Source organism: Ictalurus punctatus, chromosome 6, assembly GCF_001660625.3.
Source record: "Ictalurus punctatus breed USDA103 chromosome 6, Coco_2.0, whole genome shotgun sequence".
Lineage (NCBI taxonomy): Eukaryota > Metazoa > Chordata > Actinopteri > Siluriformes > Ictaluridae > Ictalurus > Ictalurus punctatus.
In genome coordinates, this window is record NC_030421.2 from 28,632,173 (window position 1) to 28,649,171 (window position 16,999).

General features: G+C 38.1%; 1 protein-coding gene across 1 annotated transcript; it reads right to left on the reverse strand.

Moving 5' to 3' along the window:
- Positions 1-8,623: 8,623 nt before the first annotated feature.
- Positions 8,624-15,953, reverse strand: LOC124627672 (sterol 26-hydroxylase, mitochondrial). The gene is made up of 9 exons (XM_053681084.1): positions 15,660-15,953; positions 15,211-15,401; positions 12,823-13,022; positions 10,901-11,098; positions 10,594-10,757; positions 10,322-10,488; positions 9,979-10,060; positions 9,682-9,882; positions 8,624-9,069 (listed from the first exon to the last, which is right to left on the reverse strand). The coding sequence occupies exons 1-9, from the start codon at positions 15,906-15,908 to the stop codon at positions 8,947-8,949; spliced, it is 1,575 nt and encodes a 524-aa protein (XP_053537059.1). The 5' UTR covers positions 15,909-15,953; the 3' UTR covers positions 8,624-8,946.
- Positions 15,954-16,999: the final 1,046 nt, after the last annotated feature.

The following is a 16,999-nucleotide window of genomic DNA, read 5'->3' on the forward strand; positions in this document are numbered from 1 at the left end:
CTTATCAGAACACAGGCTGCTATAACAACACTGTGGTTTAAGAGCACTCTTGAACTTTGATACCTGATGATTCCTGTTTATTGACATAAACTGCTGTTTCCCACATGAACATATACCTATAAAATAAATTATTCCAAATTTGCACTTTAGAAAGCTAAACAAGTTAACAAACCTACATTTCAGGTGCCTTTGTAAAACCATTAAAGGTCAGAAATTTAAAGTTATTCTCACATAGCTCAATTTAACTTGTATATGGATAATGAAACAGGATGCTACAGTAGTGTACTTTAGCCATAGTAGTTCACTCAGCCTTATTTTAAAGAACATGTACCATATTCTCTGCAAATCAAACAGTTTTATAAACCTGCTTATTTCAAATTCTTTTATACTCAGTAAAAAATAAGCATACTTTTTGGTTTAAATATACAATGTTTAAGGTTTACAGTGTTGATTTTATGATTTCTCTAAAAGTACCCATTTGGGGAATTCAGAATTAATTGTGTTAAAATGAACCATATTATATGATCAGTGATCCTTTTTCAGGCAGAAGGATAAGACCTTTGTATCCAAGAGTAATATGTGCAGGTTCAACCCTCTACTCTAGTTTTATCATGGTTGGCAGGTGAGTGATTATGTGAGAGATCAAGTAAACATAAATGCGGACTTCAGGAGCAAAAATTGCTCAGAAATAACTGTACTCTAACGCAACTATAAAATATAACTATGTTTATAAAAAGATAATTTTTTGGCTAATAAAAATTGCATTCATGTGGTAATACTAACACAGGCAATTCATAATCCAGATTAATTAGTAATAGTCCATGTGTACAATAATCATACAATATGACAACATAATGGAAAAAGTAGCCGACTTTGCAATTATGCTTTCTTGTGTTAATCTTAATAAAATTATGATCAAAAATTTATTATTTAAAAATTTTTGTGCAAAATTATTATATAATTTCTGTGTTTGATTCAGTTGCACTATTAGTATTACTACTTGAAGCCACTAGGGAATATTGGTGCTTAGCATGTATAATATTGTGTGCATTTTTTACCTTTCTGTCTCACTTAATTGTTTCCTTAAAACTGTACAAATGCTAAAATATCCAGTGAATTATTTTCACTTTCAAACCATAATCATAATAGCATTTTTTAACAGAAGTTGCAACACATTCAAAGTAATGTGCCAAGTAATAATAATAATAATAATAATAATAATAATAATAATAATAATATAAAATTGCATTACTTTTTATTTATTTTTTACTGATGCACAGCTTACACTGTAAAAGTCAACAAGGATTTAGATTTCTGATAGATTATTGCGAACATATGCTTGTCTAGTGGGCTGGTTTTCCAGCATGTTGGACTCATATGATTAAAATCCTAGGTCTGGTTTTAAACAGGGTGGAAAAACTCCTGCTGTATGTACACTGTACACTGCATTGCAGTACATTACTTCCTTGTTTCTGTGTGACAGTTTAACATACTATCAAATACAACTTAAATACAAGAGTTAAGAATTTCACAGCTTTTGTTTTTTTTATTTCAAATATTGTGCATGTTGTCAAAATGGTCACAAACCATCAGAATTCACTTCCTGTTTGACATCAAATGAAGTCTGCTTTGTCCATTTTACACACTATTTAATTTGAAGTTCATGTCGTTGCTCCCGTTACCCTTCAAGGATCTTCATTTTGAAATCTTTGCAACATTGTCTATAGCACCAACAGGGTTCATTTTATAAAGCATGAAATGCTTTATAAAGAACCTCTGGAACATGTGAGTGAGCTGATAATGTGTACAATATCCAGCATACTGCTTCAGATCCACACGACCAGGTCTTATTAGAGCTGGATCAAATCATTAGTGCACAAGGGAAAGAAAACAAAACATACGTAGTAGGTTAAGACGAAACATACAGCGAATGGTTCATTCACACTGTTAGACTCTAAAAGTGTTAGTGGCATGAATGGCACTATGAATGAATGTGGCATGAATGAAGCTTACATTATGATAACTGTAGTTATACCACAGCAGTGTTGATTCACTCGATGCCGAAACTTCTGCGTCATAAAATTTACTTCCGGTGTAAAATTTTAGCGGTGCAGAGATTACAGACATAACAAACTGCAGTTTTGTCGTCATTCCACACAACAGACATCTTCTTCACACACAGCACAAAATCGATGTGTTTTCCTGCCCTCTTTTGATTGACAGGATATAATCGGCCATGATCATCAGATGTTTTTATACCTTTGGCCGATAGCTGATAGGGGGGAAATAGCCTTTATCGGCCGATAATCAGTATTGGTGCATCTCTAATAAAGTTAAGTGCACTTGCTAAGGAGTGGTGCCAGCAATAGCAATCTCTTTCTATTTATTTGTTGTCTATTGAATAATACACCATTTACTAAGCATCAGGAGCCAAATCAGACAGGTACAGGTGAGAAGGTTATACTGGCTGACTGTAAAGCGACACTGAACCTGTCCTTATTTATTTATTGTTTTAAATCACACATGCCCAACTAAGATCTCAACAGACACCTCTCAGGGTGGATTGGGGGCTGTACTTTTACAGGTCATTGGGGATTAATGGAGACCTGTGGCCTATATGTCACGTAATGGAGGCACAGACAGAAGCAAATGCAGGTATGGCAGTTTAATACAACAATAACAACAACAAGTCCAAAGGATAAGGCAGAAGACAATGATCATGAACAGGCACAGGTCAGGCGATCAGGCAAACAGCACAAACAGGGAAGGGCAAAGAGACGAGGTCATAAACTTAAGCAAAGTCAGAAAAACCCCAGAACAAACAGACACAATATAAAGTTTAGTTAACGGCAGAGAAAAGGCAACTGAGCGTATACTTTGCAAAGACTTAGTGTTTGAACAGTCTCTTTTCTGTGTGGAGTGATTGTGAGTGTAAATGGGAACAGGTGTCTCTGCTTAGATCACCAGAGAAGGTGAACATATATGTGTGTGTGTGTGTGTCGGAAGGGTTGCTGGTGCATTCTGGGAAATGGAGTTGCTGGTTTGCTGTGATATGATACTATGTGTCTCATTTTATGACAAAGACTGAAAAACGCTACTCTCAAATAGAAAAAGAGACCTTGGGTTTAGTATTTGGCTGTGATAAATTCCATGGATATATTTATGGATTTGAAATGATGCCACCTAGGATTCAACACATGATGATGAAATTACAAAGATATGACCTGAATCTAGTGTATATCTAATGTATACACATGGGGCAGTGGTGGCTTTGGAGGTTAAGGCTCTGGGTTACTGATCGGAAGGTTGGGGTTCAAGCTCTAGCACTGCCAGGCTGCCACTGTTGGGCCCTTGAGCAAGACCCTTAACCCTCTCTGCTCAAGAGGCACTGTATCATGGCTGACCCTGCGCTCTGACCCCAGCTTCCTGACGTGCTGGGGTATGCTGTAATGATCGGCTATGATGATGTCATGTGGGGTCAAGGGGCGTGGTCGCCGCCCTGTTCTCCCTCTCTGTGATCTCCACATCGTGTGCTGACACGCGGTCTCATGTTACTGTACAATCTTTGGGATGTTTACTCAGTTAATCCTCTTTTAATGACCGACCTGTAAGCATGCGTAGGCCTATGGTATCCTGCAGTGTAATAAACGAAGAGCAGTACTTTCACTTTTTGTCCGGCTGAGTCATATCAACTTTACTGAGAAACCTGTGAGGATCTAGCCGGATCCTTACAATGTGAAGAAAAGAATTTCACTGTGCTGTAATGTATAGGTCATCAATAAAGACTCATTACCTGGGAAGTACATCATCGTGGCTTATGCACTGTCTTGAGCACCAGTGCTTTCAGAGATCAGCAACATAGCAAAAGAAGTTGATGGGACATGGTGGGTGAGTATGGTGGTTTCATCTTTACCAGTCTCGGATGAGATATTAAGACTCATTGCATGGAAGAAACTGCTAAAGATGCTGAACTGCAGAGGGTGATTGCTCATCTTCAGAAAGGATGGATAAAAGGCAAGTGTCCACAGTATTTTCCATTGAGAGCAGAATTGAGTGTGATTGATGGCACGCTATTGCAAAAAAACAGAGTTGTCATTTCGGCGTCAATCTGTCAAGACCTGCTTCGTAGAATTCAAGAGAAGAGCAATGCAAAAGAAGGGCAAGATAAGCTGTTTATTGGCCTGGATTTAATGGGAACATCAGGGAACTAATAAGTTAGTGTGACGTCAATCTGAGCCATAAAAACCCCATGTTGATAGCTGGTGTGCTTACTCAACCATGGCAAGAAGTAGGAACTGATCTTTATCAGTTGAATGGTAAGGTTTTTTTTTTTTTATTGGTAATTATAGATTATTATTCCAATTATCATGGAACTGAACAGCTCTGTCATACAACAAGTAACGACGTGATTAATTACATGAAATGCATTTTAGCAAGGCATGGAATTCCCTATATTGTGCAAAGTGATAACGGCCCTCAGTATAGTAGTCATGAATTCAGGCTGTTTGCAGAACAGTATGGCTTTAAGCATACTACTTCTAGCCCCCTCAATTCTTTTTGGTTGGACTTAAGAAGAAAAAAGAAAAGAATTGTATTAAAATGGACTGTTAATTTATTGCTATTTTAGCAGTTGGGCTAAATTTTGAAATGTGTTAGTTATGTGATGTTAATGATGTAAAGTTGTTTTTAATACATCTAAGGAAAACGGATGTAATGAGTAGTCTACTAGTAATGAGTAATGATTTAGTTCAGCAGCTGGCAGTAATGGATTGTACAAAGTTAAGTGCACTTGGTGTGGTGTGAGTGATGTGGTAACTTGTATACGATGTGTGTTATACTGGCTGATTGTAAAGCGGCATGCTATTAAGAGTCTATAAAAAGAAAGATAGACATGGAATTTTGAATGGGAGAGTTATTACAACATTAACCGAATTGAGGATTAAGCGTAAGTATTTACAGTGTAAAGGGTTTGTTATTCATTCTCTATATTAAGATGATGACACCATCTCAGAGTCAACTCAAGAGTCAAAGTGAAGGTCTTAGAACTGAGCCAGAGACAGGACATATTTGTCCTGTAGACTTTCCTATGGTGGAAAACCATTACGAAGTACTGACAATGGAGACTCCTTCCATAAACCATAAATAAAATATGTCCCTGCAGAAAACTTCGATATATAAAGGAGTTAAATTTTTTCTTAGTTAAATAACGCTTCTTAATCTGTTTATTATTGGATATGTGTAGTGCCCACCATACATGTTAGAATGAAGGCATTAACAAAAATGTATCAATCATTTGAATTACAGCCTGAACTACCAACAGAGCTGCTCTTACAGAAAACTCAGAAAATCAACAACGTTTGACCACATCAGTTTCATGCATTCAACAGAGCTATAGTATAAAATAGGAGTAAGATATTTCAGGGTGGGACAATAGGACAATAGTCAACTTAGGACAACCAATCAACCACAATGAAAGGAAAGCAATAACATGCTTCACTGCCTTACACACACAAAAAGCAGTGACACTATACATTAAGAGTCCCTTAACTATGTTACAGTCCCGCCGGCAGATGGCGCTGCGGCGTCGAAGCGCAAAGACTGCTGCAGAGCGCGCGTGCACGAGACTCGTATATATGGACACGCGCGGTTCCCTTGTTTTGATTCTCCGTGTGCAAGCGTTGGTTGATTTACTCCAGGTGTCTGTGATTGAGTTTAATTACGTTTGTTATTTAAACGCCTCGTGTTGGCGGGCGCTTCGCGCAGTATGATTCGTTTACGTTAGTAACGTTTAACGAGTATTCGTAAATGGTCATGTCAGTAGCCGAATGAGTGTTTTCCTGGTGAATACGGTACGTTCGCGAAGCGGTCTTATTTCCATGCCCTGTGCTCGTGTAATGCCTAGACTTTAGTTTAATGTTTCATCTAGTTAACCTTGATCAGTATAGACCGCGCTCCCTGTGTTTTGTCTTCTTGTGTGTGAATAAAGACTTTGCTCCTGCACTTACTTCCTGCATATCGTCCTGTGTCGTAACAAACTAACATTATTTGGTAAAAGAATTTGATGATATTAACAACCATGAACTAAATGCTACAAGTTTGTAAAACAAAAACACATTGACAACCAAAGTGAATGACTTAATTAAAATGCTTGCTGTTTATAATTGAGGCTGGGTTCAAATATTTACACCCAGAGGCCCAAGTTTAGATGGCCAGTTAATTAATGCTAATTCATGAGGACATTTTGTCACGGATGGAATAAATGCGAGTAAGCATATTTAGTTATGCAAATGGGTGTACTTTGTCACGTAAGGATGGATGCAAGTGCAGAATCATTTCAACGACGTTCAAAGTGTTTTAAAGAGATACAAACAAAACATAAAACAAGACTTACAAGAACCCAGGACTAGACGAACGTGATACAGAAAGATAAACCAAACAACGCAAGATAATTTGTGCAGTGCAGAACGTGACTATTTATACATAACTGCTAATAAGCCAAACGTGAATCAGGTGAACCAGACATGTGACTAGATGCAGTGCCTGGAATCATAGTTTTAGTCCTTTTCCACTATTTACACGACAGATCCCCCCCTTTAACAAGCGGCTCCCAATGCGTGTAATCCGTTCAGGAGGGGGTCTCGGATCACCAGATGGTCCATAAGTACTTCAAAGTTACAGTTTGTCTCTCATCCCTCGTTTGACGTGTTCTCTGAGGTTCAGGTGTGTGGCGGTCTATCCCACACGCAAAGAGGTGACATGATATCCCCAGGCTGACTTGAGTGTGGAGCGACGGCTCCTGCGCAGCCAGAGGGTAGAACGAAGCTCAAGGCGGAGCCCGAGGGGGAAACAATGTTCAACATGAAGCAAGAGAGGGGAGCAATTCTCTCCGCGAGGTCCGAGGGGGGAGCGAAATTTTTGTCCTTTTCCGCTATTTACATGACATACTTAGCTAACATTGAAACCAAAATCAATTAAACGTGTTACCTTTGTGACATTACTAAATTGTACAGGTAACTTTAAATATTTTAATGCTTATGTTTATGATTTTGTAAATGTTAACTAATTCAATAGATAATTTTAATTAAAGGAATCGTAAGGAAGTTTTCGTAATGAAGACAATTCTAGCTTCTAGCTTAAGTAGTTCCCTAAACATGAACCTCCCCATGCCTGCGTAGGCCATTGTGTCTGTGAACATTATGCAAAAATCCCGCCTATTTCTCAAATCCCGATATAAGTACCGCCCACTTAGAGGTAAGTACCTCCCACTTGGAGGTCTCCAGGCTGCAGCGATACATACTTGTATGTGTGAAGGTAGCATAACCTGGTTCCAAGGGCTTTAATCATGAAACAGACTGTATACCGTATCTGTGGTAAGTTGGAGCTACTCTGAACTTTATTATATTACTTCTCATAAAGTGCAATGGACAAATAAAATTTCAAGCCTTTTTTTGTTTTGTTTTAATCTTGATAATTATGGCTTACAGCTCATGGAAATCAAAAATCCAGTATCTAAAAATATTACAATAAAGAATTTATAATACAGAAATGTCAACCTTCTGTAAAGTATGTTAATTTATGCACTCAGCTCCTTTTGCATGAATTACTGCATCAATGCGGCGTGGCATGGAGGCAATCAGCCTGTGGCACTTCTGAGGTGTTATGGAAGCCCAGGTTGCTTTGATAGCAGCCTTCATCTCGTCTGTATTGTTGAGTCTGGTGTCTCTCATAGATTCTCTACTGGTTTCAGGTCAGGCGAGTTGACTGGCCAATCAAGCACAGTAATAACATGGTCAGCAAACCAGTTACTATTAGTTTTGTCCTGCTGGAAAAGGACATCAGCATCTCCATAAAGCTCGTCAGCAGATGGAAGCATGAAGTGCTCTAAAATCTCCCGGTAGATGCTGCACTGACTCTCGACTTCAGAAAACACAGAGGACCAACACCAGCAGATGACATGGCATCTCAAATCATCACTGACTGTGGAAACTTCACACTGGACTTCAAACAACTTGGATTCTGTGCCTCTCCACTCTTCCTCCAGACTCTGGGACCTTGATTTCCAAATGAAATGCAAAATTTACTTTCATCTTCCCCATGATTGTGTTTGTGTGTACTGAACCAGACTGAGAGATTAAAGGCTCAGAAAAAATTTGCAGGTGTTTTGAGTTAATTTGCTGATTAGAGCTCTTCTCAGGTCAACATTTCTGTATTATAAATACTTTATTCTAATATTTTGAGATACTGGTTTTTATTTATTTATTTTATTTCCATGAGCTGTAAGGCATAATAATTGATTAAAACAAATAAAAAAATCACTTTATGTGTAATGAATCTAGAATATATGAAAGTTCCACTTTTTGAATTAAATTATGGGAAGAAATTTGAAATGTACTTTTCCATGATATTCTAATTTTTTTAGATGCACTTGTGTGTGTGTGTGTGTGTGTACGTATCAGAGATACAAAATGCACGACATTTATGTATATCTGTGTATGTAGACCAGATGAATCATAATTCATAGTGCAATTCAAATTATGTTCATGAATCTTTATAGTACATCATATTGACAGAATATTCCTAATGTTTTAAACAGTATTTCTAAATGATCATACCAGGCCATTGATGCCATGTGATTTTTTTTTTTATTCAAACGTTTATTATATATACACTGAAAAAGTGAAAAAGCTGTAGTAATTAATTTATATCAAGAATACATATTGAATTAAATTGTCTTTACATACTAATAGAAATCACTAAAATACATGCTCTATGTGTTTTTCATTTGCATCAATACATACACACACCAATGAGATTACAGAGTGTACTTGCAGAAAGAATGGTAGAAGGACTGAGATTGACTTCGTTACAAGATTTTTTATGCTGGTGTATAGATTTCGTCTGTGGCTTAGTTTGGTTGATGTTAAAGCTCAGAACAGTTTTAAGTCGTTACATGAGTTTCCGCTCCAGAAAATGAAAATTGACTGTTCTGTCTGCAACAAGCACAGTACGACTGAGAGATTTGACCTCTCCGACACTGGGATCCAGCTTGACTTCAAACAGTTTTATTATCTAGATAATCAAAACAAAGTCCAACATTTAAGTATTTCAGATAGCAGATAAGATATCAAAACTTAAAAATTTGTACACACATACAGTGCATGTGAAAAGTATACACACCCCTGTTAATAAAGCATGCTTTTGTGATGTAAAAAATATATCCAAGATAAATCATGTCAGATATTTTTTGATCTGTAATGTGATATAGCAACCAATAATTCAGTGAAAAACAGATAGATTTTAGGAAAAAAAGAAAAAGAAATAACTTTTGAGTGCACACTCCTTAACTAAAATTTTGTTAAAGCACCTTCTGCTTGTAATACAGCACCCAGTCTTTTAGTGTCTACTGACTTTGGAACTCTTCCTTGCAAATATGCTCCAGATTTATCAAATGGCAAGGGGATCTCCTGTACATGGCCTCTTCAAATAATTCCACAGGTTTTTCCAGGTTTTGTGCCAAAATAGATTGGTATTTGTAACTATCTATGATTCCCTCTATGACTAGAGCCCATTTTTCACAGGGGTGTGTAGACTTTTTATATCCACTGTAACTGCTGAATAACTGCTAATAAATGATCAGATAACATTTGTTATATGATCCAGTAAAGTTTTCTGGTTTCTTACCCTTGCCAGAGTCAAGTGCATTTCCAGTTCAGCAATCCGTTTACCAACACACCCCCTCACTCCATACCCAAATGGAATGGATCCGAAAGGAATAGGTCGCTCTCTCCCATCTCGCAACCAGCGTTCAGGCTTGAAGACTCTTGGTTCAGGGAATACTGTCTCATCATGACTGATTGCATAATGATTCATCATAAATGTGGTCTGTTCATGAGAGTTGTTGATTAGTTAAACAGCGATTTATGGAGGATGATATATTTTAGAAATAAAATAGTTAGGGGGGGGGGGGGGGGACAGTACCTTCTTAGGGAAGAAGTGTCCTCCGATAATCACGTCGTTTTCTGATAAAAGGCGTGCGTTCACGGGAGCAACTGGGTACATTCTAAACATAATTATACAATAGTCTTAATATAATAGATAAAATAATCAATTTGCATGCAAAAGGTAACAGATAAATGTCACATTTACTTTAATGGTAAATATCAGTACTGCCCAGGATATAAGTACACCTCTTTTATTGGGTGAAATACAGTAAAAAAAAAAAAAAAAAAGGTGAAAAACTAACCTAAGTAACTGTATACTATGTGCTATATGGTACTTAAATGGCATGTACTTATAAACATTGTTTTTTTTTTCTATCCACCTTAGAGTCTCCTTGATGACAGACTTGAGGTAGGGCATGCTGTTTATGTCCTCAGCTGTTGGAACTCTGTCCCCTTTGATGATGCTGTTAACTTCCTGATACAGTGTTTCCTGTGCCTTTGGATCTTGTGACAGCAGGTACAAGGCCCACATCATAGTGTTGGATGTCTTAAGAGACCGGACATTTCATTTTGGTTAATTCTTCATTATATTTATCAAAATAAGTTTTATACTAATTAACAAAGTTATATGATAGTGTACTGTTATCCTTACTGTGTCTACTCCTCCCATGAGCAGCTCACTAATGCTCCCATACACATCTTTTTTGCTCATGTTGGCGTTGAAAAGCAAGTAGCTGAGATACCCTCCTGCAATTTCCTGACCTGCATCCAGGCACATCTGAATGTGCTCCATCTTCCTGTCAATTAGCTTGCGGGCTAAGCAATGGAGATATTTCTTTCAATTTAAATAAACTTACAGAAGACGTAATAGACTACTAGATTAAAAAAACAAAACATAATTCATATGTACTGGAGAAGAGGGACAGGAAGAGAGATCATTAATGTCTTCAGCATCTCACCGAATTTGAAGATTCCATCCCAACCACTTATGTAACACTGCCAGAATGGCAAATAATTGCGGGTCCACTTGGGTAACAGAGACAAAACCATGATCTCAGTCTTCATCTGGTTGACGGAGTCAATGAAGTTTTGAGTCTCTGCTGGAATCTCATTCTCAAGACAGCCAATTCGAGTCTCAAACAGTATGCGGGCCATTCCTGAATAAGCAGGCATATGTCTCATCTTGCATTTGTATCATCACGTACGATATAAAAACTGTAAGCATATGAGCAATCTATATTACACACACACACACACACACACACACACACACACACACACATATATATACACAGTATCTCACAAATGTGAGTACACCCCTCACATTTTTGTAAATATTTGATTATATCTTTTCATGTGACAACACTGAAGAAATGACACATTGCGTGTGAAGTACAATGTAAAGTAGTGAGTGTACAGCTTGTATAACAGTGTAAATTTGCTGTCCCCTCAAAATAACTCAACACACAGCCATTAATGTCTAAACCGCTGGCAACAAAAGTGAGTACACCCCTAAGTGAAAATGTCCAAATTGGGCCCACAGTGTCAATATTTTGTGTGGTCACCATTATTTTCCAGCACTGCCTTAACCCTCTTGGGCATGGAGTTCACCAGAGCTTTACAGGTTGCCACTGGAGTCCTCTTCCACTCCTCCATGATGACGTCACAGAACTGGTGGATGTTAGAGACCTTGTGCTGCTCCACCTTCCTTTTGAGGATGCCCCACAGATACTCAATAGGGTTTAGGTCCGGAGACATGCTTGGCCAGTCCATCATCTTCAGCTTCTTTAGCAAGGCAGTGGTCGTCTTGGAGGTGTGTTTGGGGTCGTTATCATGCTGGAATACATGCTGGGATCATGCTCTGCTTCAGTATGTCACAGTACATGTTGGCAAGACACACTTGTCTTTGTACTCCTCACCTGGTTGCCGCCACACACGCTTGACACCATCTGAACCAAATAAGTTTATCTTGGTCTCATCAGACCACAGGATATGGTTCCAGTAATCCATGTCCTTAGTCTGCTTGTCTTCAGCAAACTGTTTGCAGGCTTTCTAGTGCATCATCTTTAGAAGAGGCTTCCTTCTGGGACGACAGCCATGCAGACCAATTTGATGCAGTGTGCGGCGTATGGTCTGAGCACTGACAGGCTGACCCCCCACTCCTTCAACCTCTGCAGCAATGCTGGCAACACTCATACGTCTATTTCCCAAAGACAACCTCTGGATATGACGCTGAGCACATGCACTCAACTTCTTTGGTCGACCGTGGCGAGTCCTGTTCTGAGTGGAACCTGTCCTGTTAAACCGCTGTATGGTCTTGGCCACCGTGCTGCAGCTCAGTGTCAGGGAATTGGCAATTTCTTATAGTTTAGGCAATCTTTATGTAGAGCAACAATTCTTTTTTTCAGATCCTTAGAGAGTTCTTTGCCATGAGGTGCCATGTTGAACTTCCAGTGACCAGTATGAGGGAGTGTGATAGCGATGACACCAAATTTAACACACCTGCTCCCCATTCACACCTGAGCCCTTGTAACACTAACAAGTCATATGACACTGGGGAGGGAAAATGGCTAATTGGGCCCAATTTGATCATTTTCACTTAGGGGTGTACTCACTTTTGTTGCCAGCGATTTAGACATTAATGGCTGTGTGTTGAGTTATTTTGAGGGGACAGCAAATTTACACTGTTACACAAGCTGTACACTCACTACTTTACATTGTAGCAAAGTGTCATTTCTTCAGTGTTGTCACATGAAAAGGTATAATCAAATATTAACAAAAATGTGAGGGGTGTACTCACTTTTGTGACATACTGTATGTATATAAAATCCAGCTAAATATAATTGTCGAGCAGTTATAATTGAGACATGATGGGCCATACCTTCTAGAGTGAAACGGTACATCTCATTGGACATGTTGGGTACCAGGTCTCCAGTGGAGCTCATTTTTCGTAAATGGTATACACGTTTGATAAAATCTGTGACAACCTCATTAATCATATTCTCATACTGCACAGAGTCCTTTGGATGCAGCATATGCTTGTTCAACACCAATCGGAGTTTGTACCACTTTTCTCCTTCTCTAGTGAAGAAAAAACACAACATATTTCTATGTTTTGCTTTAAAGAAACAATTAGAATTTCCCACAACTGAAAATTGTGGGTAAAAACTAGGAGAAGTGTATATGAATGATCGAGGGAGCCCAGAGTTAGACAGGGGGCCGTGGAACACACCTAGGATGTGGTTGATTAAGAAATGATAAGGACTATACCTTACTCCTTACAGTGTAAACTCTGAAAGGTTTCTCTTTTTAGAAGGTGAATTTGGCATTCATTCACTTTAAGAATTTTTTTCAAGTAGATCACTTTTTATTTTACATATATATGTATTTTCATTTTACATATGAAAATATACAATTGCAATAAAAATTATTCAACCTCCATTGCAAATCAGGTTTATTGCCAAATTTTATAGACTTTCAGCTGTTTGAAATGAACAAATCTGACAAAAGAAATTGAAATAATTCAACACAACGAATGGTTCAAGTGGTTTCCCCAAATTCAACTGAAAATGCAACTTATACTTATTTCTCCAATCTCAAAATTATTCAACCCCCTGAATAAAATCCCTCACAATAGCACGAATATGCAAAACAGTTGTTGTCTCAAGCACACCTGATGCAACTAATCAAGGGCTTCATTAGTTGCCCCAGGTGTGCTTGAGCTGGAACACATGAAATACCTGAATTTTCTAGGGGTAGAAAATATATTAAATACCTGGATGGGGCAGAAAAAGGAGGCTATCAATGGCTGCAACCAGATTTCTGAGAAGACAGGTTGAGAAAAGCCCTTCGAGTGACTGCAAAAGACCTGCTGCAAGACTTGTGGCAACAGGCACTGAGGTTTCAGTGAGCACAGTAAGGCACGTACTAAACACAGAAGGTTCCATGCCAGACCTCAAAGACGTATAACACTACTGACCCAAAAGCACAAGAAAAGTCGGCTCAAAATCATATAAATAAGCCACAGACGTTTTGGGATTCTGTTCTGTGGATCGATGAAACAAAACTGTAACTTTTCTGCACGATGCCTCAGCGGTATGTCTGGAGGAAGAAGAATGAAGAAAGAACACTCTGTCCACAGTCAAGCATGGTGGGGGATCAGTGACACTCTGGGGCTGCTTTGCATCCTCTGGCACTGGAAACCTCCAGCGTGTGGAAGGCAAGATGGATTCATTGAAGTATCAGGAAATCCTAGGAGAAAACCTCATGCCGTCTGTGAGGATGCTGAAGCTTGGGCGTCATTGGACCTTCCAACAGGGCAATGATCACAAGCATACCACAAATTCCACAAAGACTTGGTTGCAGAAGAAATCCTGGAAGATTCTACAGGGCCATCACAGTCACCTGACTTGAACCCCATAGAAAATCTCTGGTGAGATTTGAAGAAGGCGGTTACATTTTGCATTTTCAGTTGAATTTGGGGAAACCCCTTGAAGCATCCGTTGTGTTGACAGCTGAAAGTCTGTAAATTTTGACAATAAACCTGATTTGCAATGGGGGTTGAATAATTTTGATTGCCACTGAGTGCTAGTGTAGAACTGTATTATATAAATGCATGTATATTTTTGCATTTTAATTATTTTGCTTTAAGCTGTAACTTATTAAAACAGCACAGAATATGGCCAAAAAAACCTGATTGTAATTATATTGCCCACTTAAAAAAAACTAAAATATTTGGTTAGTATTTCAAGTGCATCTCTAAATCAACACTCCTCAAAACAAGTTGTCTCATTTGGCCAAGTACTGGGATTTGCACATAACATTTTCCATAAAAGTGCAGAAAAAGTTTCTATTACAAATATATAAAACGAATTGGAAATATGCTATTATATTATAATCCAGATCTATAATTTCGTCGTTCGAGATGTCAGTGAATGCGCCAGAAGCTCTACGAGTCACCGAGAGCCCATTTAAAGAGCCGACTCATTCGCAAACGACACATCACTAGTAAACAATGTCATTTCCTGAGGCCTCAGCTGGGAACGGTTGGACGGTCACTGCTGGGGTAATCCGATGCTAGGCTAGGCCTGTTGCAGCCTGTCCACGAACAGAGAAAGCGACTCAGCTCACTATTGAATTAGGTTTATTAGAGTAAGTGCTAAAATGAATTAAAACAAAACGTATAATTAAAGCAAAAATGTACAACAAAGCACGCGCTCGCACACACACACACACACACACACACACACAAAGAAACACAGTGGCTTACTCAGTGATAGGACCATAACCCAAACCGTTCATATCTCGGTATTCAGTCCAGAGAGACATGTCTCCTCTGCTAGGGAATTTATCATCTTTCCTCATCAGCTCCTCCAACAGCTCCACACTATTCAGCGAAATTGCATGCGTGTTGCCACCTCTTACTTTAAACATGGGTCCATACAACTGCTTTTCATATAACTACAGAAATTACAAAAAGAAACAAAAAGCATTAGACTTTTGTAAATGTCATTAGATCTTCAGTATGGAAGACATGTTGAACAATCACGAGATGCACAGAACATCTTTCACTTTTCTACAGTTTTATTTTCACTCTGCAAATCTTAATCACTCACAAACAGTACCAAGTATCAAGGTGACTACCAGCACAGCAAATAAATCACACAGTAGTGAAATGTCCCTAGATGTGTAGAGCCTAAATCACTTCACATACTGTACCTGCAGCTCATGCGTGCGATTGTAGTACCCTTTAAAGATCATCCTGTACAGTATTGTCGGAAGAGTGATCTCAGTGAGGTCAGCCTCAGTCTTGATACTCCCAAGAGGTGTAGCATTTCCACCTGCATTTCTCTTTAAGTTCAGACTGGCTGTGGTGGACCCAAGGAACACCCGAAAAGCCGTTGGCTTGGCTGAACGCAGAGCTAGACGTCCCGCCATGAATAGATTAGGTCCTGAATATCTAAACATCAGCTTGTGTTTCACTTTGCAGCAAGAAGGAGGAAGCACAGCACTCTGGGATGTTAACTCTTTACTTATCAGAACACAGGCTGCTATAACAACACTGTGGTTTAAGAGCACTCTTGAACTTTGATACCTGATGATTCCTGTTTATTGACATAAACTGCTGTTTCCCACATGAACATATACCTATAAAATAAATTATTCCAAATTTGCACTTTAGAAAGCTAAACAAGTTAACAAACCTACATTTCAGGTGCCTTTGTAAAACCATTAAAGGTCAGAAATTTAAAGTTATTCTCAAATAGCTCAATTTAACTTGTATATGGATAATGAAACAGGATGCTACAGTAGTGTACTTTAGCCATAATAGTTCACTCAGCCTTATTTTAAAGAACATGTACCATATTCTCTGCAAATCAAACAGTTTTAAAAACCTGCTTATTTCAAATTCTTTTATACTCAGTAAAAAATAAGCATACTTTTTGGTTTAAATATACAATGTTTAAGGTTTACAGTGTTGATTTTATGATTTCTCTAAAAGTACCCATTTGGGGAATTCAGAATTAATTGTGTTAAAATGAACCATATTATATGATCAGTGATCCTTTTTCAGGCAGAAGGATAAGACCTTTGTATCCAAGAGTAATATGTGCAGGTTCAACCCTCTACTCTAGTTTTATCATGGTTGGCAGGTGAGTGACTATGTGAGAGATAAAGTAAACATAAATGCGGACTTCACGAGCAAAAATTGCTCAGAAATAACTGTACTCTAACGCAACTATAAAATATAACTATGTTTATAAAAAGATAATTTTTTGGCTAATAAAAATTGCATTCATGTTGTAATACTAACACAGGCAATTCATAATCCAGATTAATTAGTAATAGTCCATGTGTACAATAATCATACAATATGACAACATAATGGAAAAAGTAGCCGACTTTGCAATTATGCTTTCTTGTGTTAATCTTAATAAAATTATGATCAAAAATTTATTATTAAAACATTTTTGTGCAAAATTATTATATAATTTCTGTGTTTGATTCAGTTTCACTATTAGTATTACTACTTGAAGCCACTAGGGAATATTGGTGCT

Coding starts and splice junctions, on each gene's coding strand:
- LOC124627672 (XM_053681084.1), bottom strand. CDS start 15,908: ATGTTTAGATATTCAGGACCTAATCTATTCATGGCGGGACGTCTAGCT. Junction 15,402..15,659: donor ATCGCACGCATGAGCTGCAG/GTACAGTATGTG, acceptor TAATTTCTGTAG/TTATATGAAAAGCAGTTGTA. Junction 9,883..9,978: donor GACACTTCTTCCCTAAGAAG/GTACTGTCCCCC, acceptor TCTCATGAACAG/ACCACATTTATGATGAATCA.